The sequence below is a fragment of the Hippopotamus amphibius genome, chromosome 3 (assembly GCF_030028045.1).
Source record: "Hippopotamus amphibius kiboko isolate mHipAmp2 chromosome 3, mHipAmp2.hap2, whole genome shotgun sequence".
Classification (NCBI taxonomy): domain Eukaryota; kingdom Metazoa; phylum Chordata; class Mammalia; order Artiodactyla; family Hippopotamidae; genus Hippopotamus; species Hippopotamus amphibius.
Window position 1 is genome coordinate 114,119,018 of NC_080188.1, and position 17,632 is coordinate 114,136,649.

The 17,632-nt window shown below is 41.7% G+C and overlaps 1 protein-coding gene across 3 annotated transcripts; it reads left to right on the plus strand.

Annotated features, from left to right (window-relative positions):
- Window positions 1–5,727: 5,727 nt before the first annotated feature.
- On the plus strand, window positions 5,728–17,257 carry FAM111B (FAM111 trypsin like peptidase B). 3 transcript variants are annotated; one of them, XM_057728060.1, is made up of 4 exons: window positions 5,741–5,821; window positions 6,762–6,811; window positions 7,739–7,851; window positions 14,982–17,257. In XM_057728060.1, the coding sequence occupies exons 3-4, from the start codon at window positions 7,771–7,773 to the stop codon at window positions 17,112–17,114; spliced, it is 2,214 nt and encodes a 737-aa protein (XP_057584043.1). In that variant the 5' UTR covers window positions 5,741–5,821; window positions 6,762–6,811; window positions 7,739–7,770; the 3' UTR covers window positions 17,115–17,257. The 3 variants fall into 3 exon arrangements, with proteins under 3 accessions (XP_057584042.1, XP_057584046.1, XP_057584043.1); XM_057728059.1 differs by lacking the exon at window positions 6,762–6,811 and having other exon boundaries at window positions 5,728–5,821; XM_057728063.1 differs by lacking the exon at window positions 6,762–6,811 and having other exon boundaries at window positions 5,730–5,821; window positions 7,786–7,851.
- The last annotated feature ends 375 nt before the right edge of the window (window positions 17,258–17,632 follow it).

Genomic DNA, 17,632 nt, shown 5'->3' on the forward strand with positions numbered 1-17,632 from the left:
GATTAAAGACAAAGATGATGCAATGAGACAATCCTGTGGAAAATACCAAAACACAACACCTGGCATTTAGTGAACGATTCCCACCTTTCATCTCTCACCCTCCTCTCCGCATCCCCACCGCCAAGCAGCCCGCTCTGCATTGACAGTGAGGGAAAGGGCCGCTAAGACAATGACAGGTAGCGCGTCGGCTTTGCCCCTACGATGCCTTTTACCAAAACTACCAGGAGCCAGAGTGAGGGAGACACAAATTTGCCAGAGACATGTGAGGTCAACCTCAGTTAACTGAGAGGAAGGTAAGTTGGGAAACAAAAAAACAAAAAACAAACACAAAAAGGTTGAGCCAACATGAGCTATTTGCAACCTTGGACTAAATAGAAAACCATCAGGGAGCACGTGACGCAGCATCTGCCACCCCCACGTCTCATTTCCCTGCCACAATTGCCTCCCCCTAAAGGAGTGGGAAGCTCTTGGGGGCCAGAGCACGGAAGCTGGACAAACCGCACCATGCTGCCATTGGCCGTCATGACTGTCAATTCTCACCCACCTCCGCTTTTCCCCGCCTCCGTCTCTCTCCAGGTTCCCCATGCTGATCCTCCGGCGCCATCTGCAGGCTGCACGCGGAACTCCATACGCCCCGAAGAAACTTTTGCCCGCTGCGAGGACTGGAGGCACCAGGGCTGAGTGAGGTTCTTTCCCGCTCTGCTCTCGTGCCAGCGCGGACCTGGAAAGGGGCTGCCCGCGCCGACCTCAGTCCCAGGAGCAGTGAGGGAGGATCACCGAGGGATAGGTTGGGGCGGAGAGGAGCAGACACGGGAAGTGCTGGGGTAGGCTGGGGTAATGGAAGCTGATTAGAACCATAGCGGAGAAGCAGTGAGGGGGCGGGAGGTCTTGTGCGGGCCGCTTGGTGGGTCATCCTGTCTCTGCTAATAGCTGTATGTCTTGAGGCCAATTGCTTGATATCTCTATGGTGACAATTTCCTTTGAAATGGGGATAACTGTAGCTGCCTCCTATAGCTGTTATGAGGATAAAGTTAGTTAATATTTGTAGAGTCCTTAGAGTAGTTTTGTTCAGTGAAAAAAGGTGGTCATCAGCAGCATTGGCATCACCTCTTGAGAAATGCACCTGGCCACACTCTAGCCTTAGGGAATCAGGATCTCACAGGAGCTCAGGAATGTTTCCACAAGCTCCGCAGAGGATCCTGATGCAGCATAAACTCTGGGAAGCACTGGTCTGAGTTTCTCAGGCAGATCTGTTGATGCCTCTACTTGTTAAAAGATGCAGATTATGGAGAGTCACCCCAGACCTGTTGAACTTACACTGGGATTGAGTCCCTGAATCTGTGGTTTTTAAAAGCTACTCAAGTGATAAGTTTGAACAGCAGTGGACGGAGAATCACATATGGGTAGATCTCTTTAATTTACAAATAGGAAACTAAGACCACCCCTCAGCCGCCCACAAGAGGCAAGGGATCCTGCCTAAGGTCTCCCCGCAGGGTCCTAAGAAACTGTGAGGCTTTAAGGTTAAACTCCTCCTGGATACTGCTACCCCAGTCCCAACTAGACCTGTGGCCTCTGACAAACTATCCTGTTTCCTTATCTGTGAAATGGGGGCAAAATTCACACCTAGTTTAAGGGGTGACTGCAAAGATCAAATGCAACCCAGATATGTCCCCCCAGGAATATGTATTGGACTGAAGTGTTCACCCATCTCCAGGCCTCAGAGCCTGAAATTCCTGCAGGTGCCTGGAACCCTGTAGGGCAGTTTTCCTTCTGGGAATTTGCTTGATAAATTAAGACTTCTTGGAAACTCAAGTCACCAGGAGAGGGGCTTCAGGGAGACAGTCGGATCTCTAGGTTTCTCAGTTTGGCCAGAGTCTGGCCCAGCCCAGGGTTTTCAAGTCCCAAAGTGCAAGAGAGGACGAGAAACCATAGAGCTCACCACTGCATCTCAGCCCCAGGCAACGTCCACCCCTGGTATTTCTTTTACTGAAGAGACGAAAATCCCCGGCTTGCTGGCAGCCTCTTTCTTAGAGCCTCTGGTGTCCCAGGAGAGAGGGCTTTACCCTTCCATGAGTGCACTGTCTTCCTAGGATAGGGTGGACCTGGGGTCTCTGTAGGCAGTTTAGCTTCTAGGCCTTCAGGGCTGACCCTATGTGGTTGCTGGAAATTTAGAGACCCCACTGTGAGGTAGGCCCACTGTGAACTCATGGGAGAGGAGGAATAGACTATCCTTTTTGTGCTTTTGCATATCCCAGGGCCAGCTCTGGAACAGGATATCCACGCCTTCATCCCCAACTCCTCCCCAGAGGCCAATTCTCTAGCCCTTCACTCTGCTTTTCCCTTTGTACATCTGATGACAGTTCCCTGCTACTCCCCCATGAAACTCCCACTCATCCCTCACCCATCAAGTTCAAGTCTAAATCTCTATCTCTCCCCTCCATGCCCCCCCTTACTCTTCTCAGGTAGAGGCAATTGTGTCTTCTTCATTCCCAGAACATGTTGTTTGCAACTAAATACAGAAATCAGTCCACTCTGTTACGATTTTTTGAGCATGGGCCAGGGGAGAGACATCTATCAGGATTCATGGAAGAGTTACTATTCCAAAGCACTGGCCTCGTCCCCGGACTCTCCCAGACTTGGCTTCATTATTTGACGAATCCCCTTCTCTCCAGAACATGTGAGCCATCTTTACCTCATTATGGGTTTGACAACAGTTAAATAACCCAACCACCTATGACTTGGCCAGATGTGTACTTTTCACATTTATAATGAAATGCAGACTACTTACCACATGTGACAAGGTGCTTAGTCCAAGGGACTGTGCACTATGTGGTCTTATCAAAGGCAAACACCTGTCCTCAGGAATGTCAGACAATTTCAACAGCATCATATCAGCATCGGTTGAAAGTGAAGTCTCCTCGATGGCTCAGCAGATTCCTTGAGTGTTCCCTATTCTGTCACTGCTGCCAAGTTGTGGTGGGTTTGCATCGAAGCTCTCAGAGCACAGCCTCGAAAAGGAAAGCAATGCTGGAGTTCTGTCACAGACCTATAGGTCCCGATTCAGCCAGCTCTAGGCTGTTCATTTTTTGGTGAGAGTCAGTTTTACACTTAAGGCAGAAATGGAAGATGGCAACCTAAAACAGCATCAGGCCAACGATTCCAAGCATATGGTTCAGTTGCTATTCCAGTGACCAGTAGACAAACAGGGAGTAAAGCATCAGCCTTTAGCTAGGCTCAAGGAGACGGGATGCTCTGCGATTGGCAGGAACTATGTGCTGGTTGAGATGCCATTACAAATGGGCAAAAGTCCACTGAGAGGTAAAAATACAAATGTCACCTAAGAAACAGGATCTGGGGAAACAAGGCAGGCTTTTTCTTTATCTTCTGCTGAGCTATCTCCCTTTGAATTCTTTTTTCCTTTTCCTTTTCACTGCATCTCAAATATACTTCTCAGTTAATGGCCAACATCATTACCATCATAAAGTCCAAGCTTCTCTGTCTCTCTCTGTGTCACTCTCTCTCTCTTTCTCTCTCTCTCTTTCACTTTGGTGTATGTTATTCCTTCCCATGTCCAGTCCTGTGTCCCTTCCTAACCCTCCCTGGGTATTTACTATCACGATGTGAATCCTTTCACGTCACTCCTTGTCATTCAGTTGGAATGGATTCGTATCTCTAAGTCAACATGTCAAAAGTAGAATTCACAAACACATACACACACGCGCACGCACACACACACCAGCAGCAGCTCCTTGCTTGCATTTCCCATACCAGTTAAAGGAAACTTTATCCTTGCTCAAGTTGCTCAAGTCCAAAGCCCAGGAATCATCACTGAGCCCTCTTTTTCTCTTGCTTCTTGAACTCCCCATCCCCATGCTCATGGGCTTGCGTTTCAAAATAAATGCAGAATCCAACCAGTGTTCACACCTCCACCACTATCACTGGAAGCTGTGCCTCCCACATCTTTGGAAAGCAGCAATAGCCTCCTTCTAATTGCTTTCTCCTTCTGCAACTATTCTCATACCCTATAGATTTTGGCCCACACAGCTGCCAGTGATTTTTTAAAAATCAGGCTTTATACTCCCTTGCTTCAAACCGTCTGTTTAGAATAAATCTTGCACTTATAATAAAAATCCAGACTCCTTACTATGGCCTACAAGGTGCTTAGTGGCAATGGCAAATACATGTGCTCCTTAAGGTATGTTCCTTTCCAGGGCAAATTCTCTGTCCCCAGAAATGTCAGGCCATTCTCTCATGTCAATAGCGCCATTCTCTACTGCCTCTTCCTTTTTATAACTTTTTAACATCTCCAGGGTCTACAAAGAAAAGAGAATCAGCAAGTCCCCTTGTGCAATAATTTGTTGTCCATTTATTGTATGTTACTACTAGTTCACTTGTACACTTTAAGATGGTTCAGTTGATATTCCAGTGACCAGTAGACAAACAGGGAGTAAAGCATCAGCCTTAAGGAATAACAGTGATTTGATAAAACTGTCATAGTTTTCCTCTTCTTTTCCTTGAGCTTTTTAATAATATTTTTACAATTACACTTCCAAAGTTTACTCTCTCCAAACCCCACTGAACACCTAGAATTTAAGCAGTGATTATAATTTCTCTGTATATATTTTACATTAAGTTAGGAAAAGCTTTCAGTATTATTCCAACATCGTCGACTTTTACATAAACATCTGTTCTATTTCAAAAGAGTTGCCACCATCCATTATGTTCTCCCCTTCTTTGACCAGCTTTTCGGAAATAGCACCCAATACTGAAGGCATCTCCTCCTATTCAGTTTCTTAAATAGTAAGATGTTTTCTCAAGCCCCTTCTTAGGTCGTCAGTTTGGAGATACCTAACTCTGGAGCCCTCCCTTAGGACTGGAAAATTCTCTATATACAGATGCACTGCCTGGCAACCGGGAGTGCAGGTGCCGGCCTTTTCCTCCTGGTTGGAGAGTCTGTGTGCAACAGCCTCTGGGTGAAGTTGGCTCCTTTGCGGGGTGGCGGGGAGAGGGGGGCGAGCACCAAGTCAAGCTGCCTGCTTCGGGCCATTTCGTGCACTGGAAGCTGGTGAAGCTCACCGCGCCGATGCCCGCAGATTCTGGGCCCGGAGCCTCTCCCAGGGAACTCAGCCCACCGCCGCCGCCCACCCCGCAGCGGCTGAAGGGGCCGTGAGGGTCGCGCTCCCAGCACTGGTGGGCCGGGCTGTCCGCCCTACGGGTTCCAGGGCACTTTGCTCCCGCTGTGCGCAGCCGCTGTGTAATCAGAGCCGCGGGGAGAGAGCAAATCCGCCAGCTCCTCCCACTCCCGCCCAGCGCTGGCGCCGGTCCACTCCGAACTACAGCGGACGCGGGGAGGGGGGGCAGGACGGGATGGAGGGAAACGATCGCTCCAAGTTTGTCCCAGAACAAGGAAGCTGACTGTGGCCCGAGTGCGGGGAGTGAGTGGATGGATGGGACCGAGCCGGGGTCATTAGGGCAAGCGGGCTGGTTGGGCACACATTTTCCCGCGCACCGCTTTCCGACGGGTCAGCCCGCGTGATGCGGTCCACACCCATCATTTCCCTCCGCCCCCTCAGTGGCCAGAATCGGTCAATCGGCTTCCGACGTGAGTGAGCTACTGTCCAATGAGGGCAGACAGCCTCCGCAACCTTGCCGCCCATTGGCCAGACGCGATGTCAAATCCCAGGCGGGGAGGTGGGGCTTCCAGCTGCGCACTGTTTGAGTTCCTCTCCAGGACCAGCCAAGCGCCAGCCACTGTCTCCCCAGCTCCTGCGGATCCCAGTTGGGCAGTCACCCGCGCCTTTGGGGCAGATTCTCCGCTTCTGTGAGTGGTTCCTCTGCTCTCGAGAAGGACGTGGAGTTCTTAGGGGGTGGTCATTAAGGGCACTAGTTCGAAGGATCTCAGCCCAGATCCAAGGAGGTTTTGGAAGGTGGGGGGGGGGGGGGGGAGGAGGGGTGCATAAGCAGCTTCTCATTGTGGTAACCCTCTCCCTACCCCCAAGCTTCAAAGGTCAAGAGTTTTACACCTGGAAAGACACTTTGAGATCGTCTAGGTAGCTGTTCCAACCAACGTGTTGTGTGCCTTTTGTGGGGGTGAAGGGTTGGGGTTGGGGGGTGGGGGGCGTAATGTTAAAAGTACAAACTCCATAAGTGCACGCCAGGCATACTGAATCATGATCTTTGAGGATGGGACTCTGGTATCCTTCTCCTTCGCCGCCGCCGCCGCCGCAGCCTCCGCCGCCGCCTCCGCCTTCTTCTACAAACTCAGAGGGGAGAATTCTCAGGACCAATAAAAGTTTGATTTGAACCAAACTCCTTCGTTTACAAATGAGGAAACTGAGATTCCGAAGAGGGGTGTCATCTGGGGAGGGTTTGACAGTTTAAGGAGGTTCTTTCTTGGCCCTGGGTAATTCTTCCATTGCTGTTCTGAGCAATTCTCAGCTGAATACCTGGGGGTATTCATATATCGGGAGTTCCTGTATCCTTCCTATATCCTGAGTTCTCTCTCTGTGCATGTCTCTCCCTGCTGTGTCCTTTGAACTCCTGCCACCTTGGTCTCTCAGCTCTGGCTCCTCAAATCAGGAGTTCCAACTGGCTCTGCCTTGCTGCCCCTTCTTGCACCCTGGCCTGGAATCTCTCCAGGCAGTCAGCTGGAGTAGTTGCAGCGTGCACCTCATTTGTCACTGCCCTTAACTGCATAATGTCCGTTCCTTGCAAATTACTATTTCATCTACCTTGCCTATTTTGTCTGGTTTTGCTTTTAGATTGAAGGGTAAATCTGGACACTGTTAATTTATTTGGCCAGAAATCCAAGGTAATAACGGTTTTAATGTTCTTGTCTACTAGTTCTATCATCTGTGTCACTTGTGGATCCGTTTCTATTCATCCATATCTCTCCTCATTGTGGGTCATATTTTCCTCCTTTTTATGCCTTAGAATTTTTGATTGGATATCCAGCTTTTCAATGTCATATTTTTTGGATGCTAGAAATGTTTTTATTCCTATCAGTCTTCTTGAGCTTTGTTCTACTGTACAGTTATGTTACTTGAAAACAGTTTTATCCTTCCAAAGCTTGCTTTTAAATTTTGTCAGGTGGGACCAAGACAACCTTTAGTCTAGGGCTAATTTTGTGGAGGCAATCTCTTTCTGAATACCCTACCTGATATGTTACACATTATTAAGTTTTCTAGTTTGACTTCTGGGAACAGAAACTATTCTCCTCCCTGTAGGAGTAACAGAAACTGTTCTCCCTCTGTATGAGCCTCAGAATTGTTCTGCTTTTTTTTTTTTTCCCCGCTTTGGGTGGTTCTTCCCCTGGTTTCCAACAGTTTCATCACACTCGTGCACTGAAATTTAGCTGAAATTTCAGGGGTACCCATTACAGATCTCTGGCACTCTCTCCATCTGTGTAGCTGTGGCTGTCTAGTACTCTGCCCTGCAAACTCCAGCCACCTGGGCCTCCCAGGACTCTTTGCTTGTCTTCTCATTCAGGGAAACTGCCAGGCTTTGCTTGTGTTTCCCTTCCCTGAGATATAGCCTGAAAACCCTCTGCAGGCAGTAAGCTAGATATCCCTAGATCCTACCTCTGATTTACCTCTCTTAGGGATCAGAGATCACTGTTCTGCCCTGCCTGATAGCCAGTGTTCAAAACTTATTATTCCATATATCTTGTGTCTTATTGTTTTAGTCTTTTCAAATAGGGGGGTAAATCTAATCCTTGTTTCTCTGTCTTGGCCGGTAGTGGAAGTGAGTTTTATTCTCTTGGAACTCATCATGAATTTCATGCAGCTTGAAGAGAACACGTCATTCGGTGCTACAGGAAAAGACCAGAGTTCCAGGCCTGAAGTTTCAAAGGTATGTGTACTTTTAAAGAACTCTGCTGGGACAGCACTCGAACCGTAGCACAATCTCAGGGTGCCGGTAGGGGATAAGTACATAAAACATGGCAGTTATAACCCCTTCTCTCGCGTTGTTTAAAATATATTTGGGGAGATCATACATGTAAGTGATTATGTGAAAACAAAATGATAGTGTATGAATTAACAAAGAAAGGGTACCTTGTTAGACAACAAGGTAACTTAGAAATAGTACAGACCCTTAGTATCATTGAAAATATAGGTGGGTGAAAATGATTATGTAGTTAATAATTACTGAGTACTTGGAGTTAAGCTGTCACTTCCTATAGATCATGTCCTTTAGCATTTAATAAAACTCTGTGCAATACATAGTACCATCCCTATTTTACAAATGAAGAAACACACTCAGTTTTTTTAATGGACTTCACAGCAAGAATGTGAACCCAGGCAATCAGACTTCGGAGCCTGATTTTTGACCAACGCACTGTTTTACTCAAAATATGCAAAATGATAACACTAAATCAAGATATAGGGACTTCCCTGGTGGTGCAGTGGTTAAGAATCTGTCTGCCAATGCAGGGGACACGGGTTCGATGCCTGGGTCGGGAAGATTCCACATGCCACGGAGCAACTAAGCCAGTACACCACAACTACTGAGCCTGTGCTCAAGAGTCTGTGAGCCACAACTGCTGAAGCCCACATGCCTAGAGCCCATGCTTCATAAGAGAAGCCACCACAATGAGAAGCCCAAATTCTGCTGTTAGGGCCTAGATGGAGACTCATTGTTAAAACAACTCTAACTAGTTAGAGACAGCTCAGGTGATTGATTGTATTGCTTAGGAAGCATCCCATTGCAACCACTGGGGCCTGCTGCCCCAAGGCTGCGTGACCACCAGCACATCTCCGACTCTCTCCAAGGCCAAAAATCAATCAGCTGATAGCAGGCACCACTACTGGTTATTGATAAACTAAACTCTCTCCCTATATAAGAAACCAGCCCCAAGGGAGGGGGCTGGCTCTCCTTAAGGGTCAGTCTCTCTCTCTCTCTCTCTCTTTCTCGTTTCCCTTTAATAAACTTTCCTCATTATCTGCTTGCCTGGCTCGCTCTCTTTTTTTCTCCACACTCGCCTTATAACCTCAATGAAGAGTAGCCCCCGCTGGTGGCAACTAGAGAAAGCCCTTGTGCAGCAACAAAGACCCAATACAGCCAAAAATAAATAAATAAATAAATTTATATTTAAAAATAAGATATAAACAAGTGCTTTTAGAGTGCAGAGAAAAGAGTGCTTAATTCAGACTCAAGAAATTAAGGTCATACCACATGAGAAAGATCTTAAAGAATTAACACGATTTCACAAGATAGGTGGGTTCAAGCATAAGGGAATAGTCTGGGTAAAGTCATGTACACATGAAAACATAGTTGAGGAACAGTGTAGCTAGACTCGATGGTATGTAAGGATAATTCAAGAATGAAGTAGTAGGCAAATAATGCTGGGAAGGTAGTTTGCTACAAGATCACAGTAGGCTTTATATCAGTAAGAACATTTTGTCAGGGAAAAAAATCCTCTAATTGTGAGATGACAAAATTGATTCGTGGAATTAAAATTAAATAAAATTTAAAATGTCTTTGTGCACTAGCCACATGTCAAGTGCTCAGTAGCCATATGTGGCTCATGGCTGCCATATTGGACAAAACAGATACAGAACATTTCCATCGTTGTACAAACTGCCACTGGACAGTGCTGCTCTAGATCAAGGTGCTACTCTATGGCCTAACTACTCAAAGTGTGGTCTATTTACCAGCAGCGTGGATATCATCTGACAGCTTCTTAGATCTGCATGATCTGCATTTTAGCAAGATACCCAGATGATTCACATGCCCATTACAATTTGAGAAACACTGTTCTAAAATAACCTTCTGCTGGAAGATTCTGTATGGTGAAATCCATCATTCTTTTTAATTAGTTAATTTATTTATTTATTGGCTGCCTTGGGTCCTCGTTGGTGGTCATGGGCTTTCCCTAGTTGTAGCGAGGAGGGGCTACTCTTCATTGCAGTGGCTTCTCTTGTTGTGGAGCATGGGCTCTAGTATATAGGCTTCAGTAGTTGTGGTATGCAGGCTCAATAGTTGTGGCTCATGGGCTCTAGAGTGCAGGCTCAGTAGTTGTGGCGCACGGGCTTAGTTGCGCTGCAGCATGTGGGATCTTCCCAGACCAGGGATCGAACCCGTGTCCCCTGCATTGGCAGGTGGATTCTTAACCACTGCACCACAAGGGAAGTCCAAATTCATCATTCTTATCAGCATTATTTGCTAATATTTATTTAGCTTGTATAACCTTGTTTCAAAAAGAGACCTTTTTAGCTCCTTGAGAGAAAAAAATAAATGGATTCATTGGTTCACACATCTGGAAAGTCCAGAGGTCAGCTGAGCTTTAATTCAGTAGTACACAATATTTTCAAGGACTTATTTAGGTTTTTAGTTTCTGTACTCTGCTTTTCATGTACTCCTATGGCTGGCTTTCTGCATAGTAACAATATAGCTGCAGTAATTTCAAAGATCTTTCTTTACCATCCAGATGATGAGTCTATCCTGTTACCCTGGGGCAACTTCTTTGCCATCATACGCTAAGTAGCTCAACCTTCCTGCACAAAACCTTGTGGCTAAAGAGGCACTTAGAGGAATCAAGATCTGTTCCTGAGCTAGCATGAATACATTTTTTTTTCACCTTTATGACTGCTGAAAAAAAAATCAGACAGGTAGAACAGCTTTTTGGAAAATAGCTGTGGTATCTTTTACTTTCTTGAACTCCATGTTTTGGTATTTGAATTTTTTTCTGTAAGTAAAGGAGAAGCATTTACTGTTCTTATCCTTGTATTATTTATGGAGAATGATTTAACTTAAACTTGAAGTTTAATATTCATGTGAAAATGTCTAGAGCTGTGCTGTTCAGTATGGTCACCACTACCCACTTCTGGCTATTTAACTTCAACTTAACTGAAATTAAATAGTGAAAAAAGTGACTAATTCAGATCCTCAGTTGCATTAAACATATTTCAAGTACCCAATAGCCACATGTGGCTGCTATATTGAACAGTAAAGATGATGAACCTTTCCACTGCAGAAAATTCTGTTGGACAGTACCAATCTGGGGCACTCATTTAGAAAACAGAACAAACTGTTTGGAGGGAATATGGGATGATGAGGGGGAAAATGGATCTAAATGAGGTAACAAAGGAGAATGTAAATCTAGAATAAGTGGCACAAATAGAATGCACATGAAATAAATGATACAAATGAATACCAAAAAACAAAGTTGGTTATCTTACTAGTTGCATGAAATACTTAACTTTTATTATTACTTTTTAATGCATTTATTTTGTATACAGTAAAATTCGGTCTTTTTGGTGGATAGTTCTATGGCTTATGACAAATGCCTACAGTCATGTAACCATGACCAGAATCAAGATACAAAAGAGTTCCATTACCTTAAATAATTCCCTTTTGCTCACTCTTGTCCTCCAGCCATCCCAATACCATCCATATATCTTCTTTGGTCAAGTGTCTACTAAAATATTTTGCCCATATTAAGATATTGGTTTGTTTAATTTTTAATTGTTGAGTTTTGAGAGTGCCTTATATACATTGGAAATAAGTCCTTTGTCAGATTGTTTCATTTGACAAAGATTTACAGATACTTTATCTAAGTCTGTGGCTTGTCTTTTCATTCTCTCTCTCTCTCTCTCTTCATTTTCTTAATACTGTCATTTGGGGACCAAAAATTTTCAATGTTGATGAAGCCCATTTTATCAGTTTTTTATAGTGCTTTTGGATTTATGTCAGAGAACACTTTGCCAAATCTAAGATCACAAAACTTTATTTCTGAGTTTTTGTCTAGAAGTTTTTTTATAATTTTAAGTCTATGATCTGTTTTAGTGTGTTATTTTTTATGGTGCAGTGTATAGATTGAGCTATAGTAATACAGTATATTCTATTACAATGCAGTGTGTGGATAGAACAATAATAATAGTAAACACACATTAGTGTTTGTTAGTTAATTAATTAATTTGCTCTGCATATGGCATCTAGTTGTTCCAGCACAATTTCCTGAAAAAGTTACTCTTTCTCTACTGAATCGCCTTTACACCTTTGTTAAAAATTAATTGAATATGTATGTTTGGGTCTATTTCTGAACTCACTGTTCTATTCCATTGATCGATCGATTTGTGTGTTGTTCTGCTTGTACTAATACCACACTATCTTGATTACTGAAGTATAATAATTCATAAGGTCAGTTAGTGGGAGACTTCCAGCTTTGTTCTTCAAAGGTATTTTGGCTAATCTAGGTCCTTTCCATTTCAATATAAACTTTAATGACTCAAGTTGTCAGTTTCTACATAAAACCAGCTGAGATTTTTTTATTGGAATTTTATGGACCCTGTAGGTCATTAGTTGACAGCTTAACAATATTGACTCTTCCAATCCTGAACACAGTATATCTCTCTTTTTATTTAGGTCTTGTTTAATTTCTTTCAATATTTTTTTAGGATAAATATCTTGCATATCTTTTGTCAGATTTTTCCCTATGAATATCATGCTTTTTTGATGTTACTGTAAATAGAACTTTTTAGAAGCTTATCTTTCTGATTATTTTTTGCTTGCAGCCTGAAACTTTGCTAAACTTGCTTCTTTCTGGTATCTTTTTCATAGAGTCTGTAGGATTTTCTACATAGATGGTCACATCATCTGTGATTTGACAGTCCTACTTATTTCTTTATGATCTGAATGTCTTTTCTTTATTTCTCTTGTCTTATTGCACTGACTAGGATTTCCAGCATAATGCTGAATACAAGTGGCAAGAACAGACATCCTTTCCTTTTTCCCTAATCTTAAGAGGAATACATTCTTTCATCATTATGCTATTACCTATAAGTTTTTTATAGATGCCCTTTATGAGATCAAGGAAGTTCCCTTCTATTCTAGGCTGCTAATCATTTTTCTCAAAAATGGATGTCAGAGTTTGCTAAATGCCTTTTCTTCTGTTTGTTGAGATGGTTATATGTTTTTTCTTTTTTAGTCTCCTGATATACTTAATTACGTTGATAGCTTTTCTTTTTAAAAAAATTTCCTGCAGTTTTATTGAGATATAATTGACATATAGTATTGTATTAATTTAAGGTGTATGGCATAATGATTGGATATATGTATATATTATGAAATGATCACCACGTTCATCACTTCATAGAGTTAAATTTTTTTCTTGTGATGAGAACTTCTAAGATCTACTCTCTTATTTAGCAACTTTCAATTATACAATACAGTATTTTTAACTATAGTCACCAGGCTGTACAGTGGATTCCCCAGAAGTTATTTATCTTATAACTAAAAGTTTGTACTCTTGACCAACTTCACCCATTTCCTCCACCCACCCACCCCTGGCAACCAGAATCTATCTTCAGGGAATAATCTAGGGTAATTATATGGTTTGCTTCATTTTTTCCCCCTGGTTTACAGGGATCACTGTCCTTTCTTGCCTAATGTCCAGTGTCTTGAAAACCATTTCATATATTTTGTCCATTTGTCCATGAAAGGAGACCTAAATCAATGTTGTTTCAGACAGAAATGTAAATTAGGTCTGTATTTTCCCATCTTGGCCAGAGTGGAAATTCCAGACATTGCTTTTTGTATTCTTTCCAGAGGTTTTAGTTACAATTGGTAAGAATAATAGACTATAATGAGATTAATTCATCTTGGCTGTTGTCTTCTGTTATTCTTTTTTTTTTCCTTCTGTTATTCTTAAAAATATAAATAATGGCATACCAGAATGTCAGTTAAGGGCATCTTCAGAAATTCAACAGGAAACATTGTGTTAAATGATCTCTAGAAGCATTTCCTTTACAATCAGGGAGAATGGAGGAATACTCACTGTTAGCTGATGATTACATAATCATCATTGCATCACACTGTACTGGTGATTCTAGCCAGTACAATAAGATAAGGAAAATAAGTAAAAATACACTTAAGAATTGAAAAGGAACAGGCAGATTCATGAAGCATCCACAGATGATATAATTGCCTGTTTTGAAAACCATAAAGATCCATAGGCCAAATATTAGAAATTATTATAATTTAGCAATTGGCTAGATTTAAGATTGATATGTACAAAAAGATGGATTTATCTTGATCAGCAGTAATCTTTCTGATTATTTCTGATTATGCTTGCTGCATAATATCATGAAATTATTTTATGATGCCTAGAAAAATTATTTCATGATGCCTAGGAATAAATGTAAGAAATGGTTTGTAAGTCTTTTATGTACAGTATTAGAAACTTTTGTTGGAGGACATGAAAGGAGACCTAACTCAAGGTCAAGATATCAGATATTCATGAGTAGGAAAACCAATATTATTGGAATGTCAGTCCTTGCCAGATTCATTTAATGATTTAATACAAGCCCAATCAAAATTCTAAACGTTTATTTTTCTGGCACTTAACAAGATAACCAAAATTTATTAGAAGAGCAGAGGGCTAATATCCAAGACATTTTTGAAGATACAGAGTGAAGTGAGGGAAATTGTTTTATCAGATATGAATGCTTATTATAAGGTTGCAAGTAAGACAATATTTAGCACAGATATGGAAAAATATGCCACTGGAACAGAGCAGAGACAAACCCATAAAATATGTGAAAATATATTTTTATTACTTTGTTGGGGCTTCCATAACAAAATACCACAAACTGGGTGACTTAAACACAGATATGTATTGTCTCACAGTCCTGGAGGTTCAAAGTCCAAGGTCAAGTTGCCTAGGGAAATATTAAGACTTAAGACAAAATGTTTTAGGTATAGAAAAGTTTGTCATATTTAGAATAGTAAAAATTTAGAAACACTCTAAATATCCAGCAACAGAAGAATGGATCAGAAACTATTGTACAGTAAACTATCATATAGGCCCTCAAACTGTGTTTTCAAAGGTCGTTTAATGACATGCAAAAGCACTGGCAGATTGCTTAGTGAAAAATAAACTCATATGCAGCATAGTATATTTTAATTTTATAATTAGAAAAACATGGAACGTTATTATTGAAGGTGATTCTGATTAAATTTTTTATCTTTCCTTTTTTAAGGATATTGTCATGCAGCAAGCATGTTCTGGCACATCTGGTGATCAATCTCTAGCTGACATTCGAGAATGTAACAGCACCATTAAACTTAAAAGTGAAGTCAGTGAGCATGAAATATCCCCTAAAAGTCAGAACGCACATGTGCGCACCAGTAAAGAATGTTGTTTCACCTTTACTTTGCATGAACGTTCCACGAAGTCAGACCGTAGTGTGTTTACAGCATATGGTGGAATCAATGACAGTATCTACTCTGTTCTGAGAGATGATGACTGTTTCAGTGGGTGGAAGAAGAATAGTTTTAAAAAGAACATTATTGTTTACGAAGAAAAAACAATAAAAGGATATGTAAATTTAGGAATGCCTCTGAGATGCCTGCCTAGAGGTTCTCATTTTAAAATAACATTTGGTCAAAGAAAGAGTAACCAGGAAGAAGATGATCAGATACTACGCCAGTGTGAAGATCCAAACACTGAATGCATTGTTTTTCACGTCGTTGCTATTGGGAAGAACATAAAGAAGATTGTCAAGATCATGGAACTTCATGAAAAAGGAACTACACTTTGTGTCTATGCCTTGAAGGGTGAGACTATCAAAGAAGCCCTATGCAAGGATGGCCGATTTCGGTCTGACCTAGACACATTTGAATGGAAAGTAATGGAAGGTCACCAGAAAATTTACGGAAAACACTCCATGGTGGATAAAGTATCTGGAAAAACCTTAGAATTGGACATTTCTAAAAGACAATGTGTCAGGAAAGGTACCCCTAAAAAAATTAAACGGAAGGATGAAAATGCCACTGATGAAATCAGTCCCCAGGATTTGATACAGTCTAAGAGCAAAGTCCATGAACCAGAGGATGATAGTGAGACTGAAGATGTTGAACACAACAGAGAAAAAATTCTCCCACCTCAGAGTCTAGGGCAGGATATTGAGGATAAGAAATACCGGACAACTTCCAAAATTAAACATTATTACAATAATAGTTTCTACAAAAAATATAGGGGGAGAAACCCACAAATTAGGCCAGGGCTCCTTCTGGGTATGCAATATGCTGTTAATCGGGCTATCCAGAGGGAAGCAGCTCATCTCTGGGAAAAGAATTTACAAATGTTGAACAAAGTTATGATGCATCAATATCCAAATTTTAATGAAGAGGCACTTTGTGTGCGAAAGTATTTTCAGGGAGAACAGAAGAGAATGCAACTGCCGACGTTTAAACAATTCAACATATATAAAAAGTCCTTTGGAAAAGTGACCGAAAATTCTACTTCAGTTGCAACCTGTGAACGTCTTGTTCATCTCAGTAAGTCAGTTGGGTTCATGAAATGGGACAATAATGGAAACATAGGCAGTGCTACTTGCTTTGTCATCAACAATGGTTTTATTTTCACCTGTCGACATGTTTTAGATCTCATGGTGGGAGAAGGTACAGATCGAAGTTTGTGGCCACATATAATAAGCAAATATGCAAAGGTCACTTTCACATATAAAGAGTTCTGCCCTACTGATATGTGTTGGTTTTCCATGGAGGCGTGGTTTGTGGTGTCTGATGAAACTCTCGATTATGCCATTTTAAAACTAAGGGCAAATGGAAATGGATTTCCTCCAGGCCTACTTGGACAAGTTTCCCCTCAACCGTCCAGTGGTTTGCTTTATTTAATTGGTCACCCAGAAGGCCAGAACAAGAAAATAGATGCTTGTGCTGTGATTTCTCTAGAGCAGCGGCTGAAGAGGTACCCAGGTTATCAAGATGAGGCAGCAGGACCCAGTGATACCACTCATAATGCTTTGCCTATGTTCACCCAGAGAAGCTTCCTATCACAGGCTTGGAGCACGAACACAATTAGTTACGATACTTATTTTTCTAGTGGGTCCTCTGGCTCTCCAGTGTTTAATGCATCTGGTAGTTTGGTTGCTATGCACTCCTTTGGGCATTTTTATAAACGTGGAGGTAGTGTGTATGCCCTTATTGAATTTGGCTATTCTGTGGATTCAATTCTTTGTAATATTAAACAGAACAATGAGCACTTGTACCAATTATTAACAGAAGAAAAAAATGAGAACCACAATGAAGAGAAAGATAACACACAAGTGTCGTCACTTCAAGATCATCAGATTGAACCCATGGAACATTAAGGAAATGATGCTGCTTTCAAAAAAAATATGCTAATAATTTAAAGCATTTGGGGCTGTTTCTTTAAAGTATAATGAATATTATTGCTCAATCAGAAAACTTACAGAAGATCATGTGGGTGTACAAAACACATATTAGAGCTCAAATAAATACTGATTTTTTTTTTCTCATTGGCTTTTTCTTTTCTTTTAAACAATCTCAAGCCTCACTTAAAATACTTAGGTTGGGCAGTAACTACTGGTGTAAGATAGGCTACAAGGATGTATTGTACACTGCAGGGAATATAGCCAATATTTTGTAATAACTGTAAATGGAGTGTAACCTTTAAAATTGTATAACAATTTTTAAAAATATAAATAAATTAAAAAGAAAAAAGTAGGTCACTTAATACAAATAGTTTGGTGTTTACCATTTTAAACGCCTAGGATGGTACATCCATTCCATCTTTCTAACTGGTGAAGTGATTATTATTCTCTGTGTAACAAGATAATAGGGAAACATACCTTTAGAGTTAAAGGAA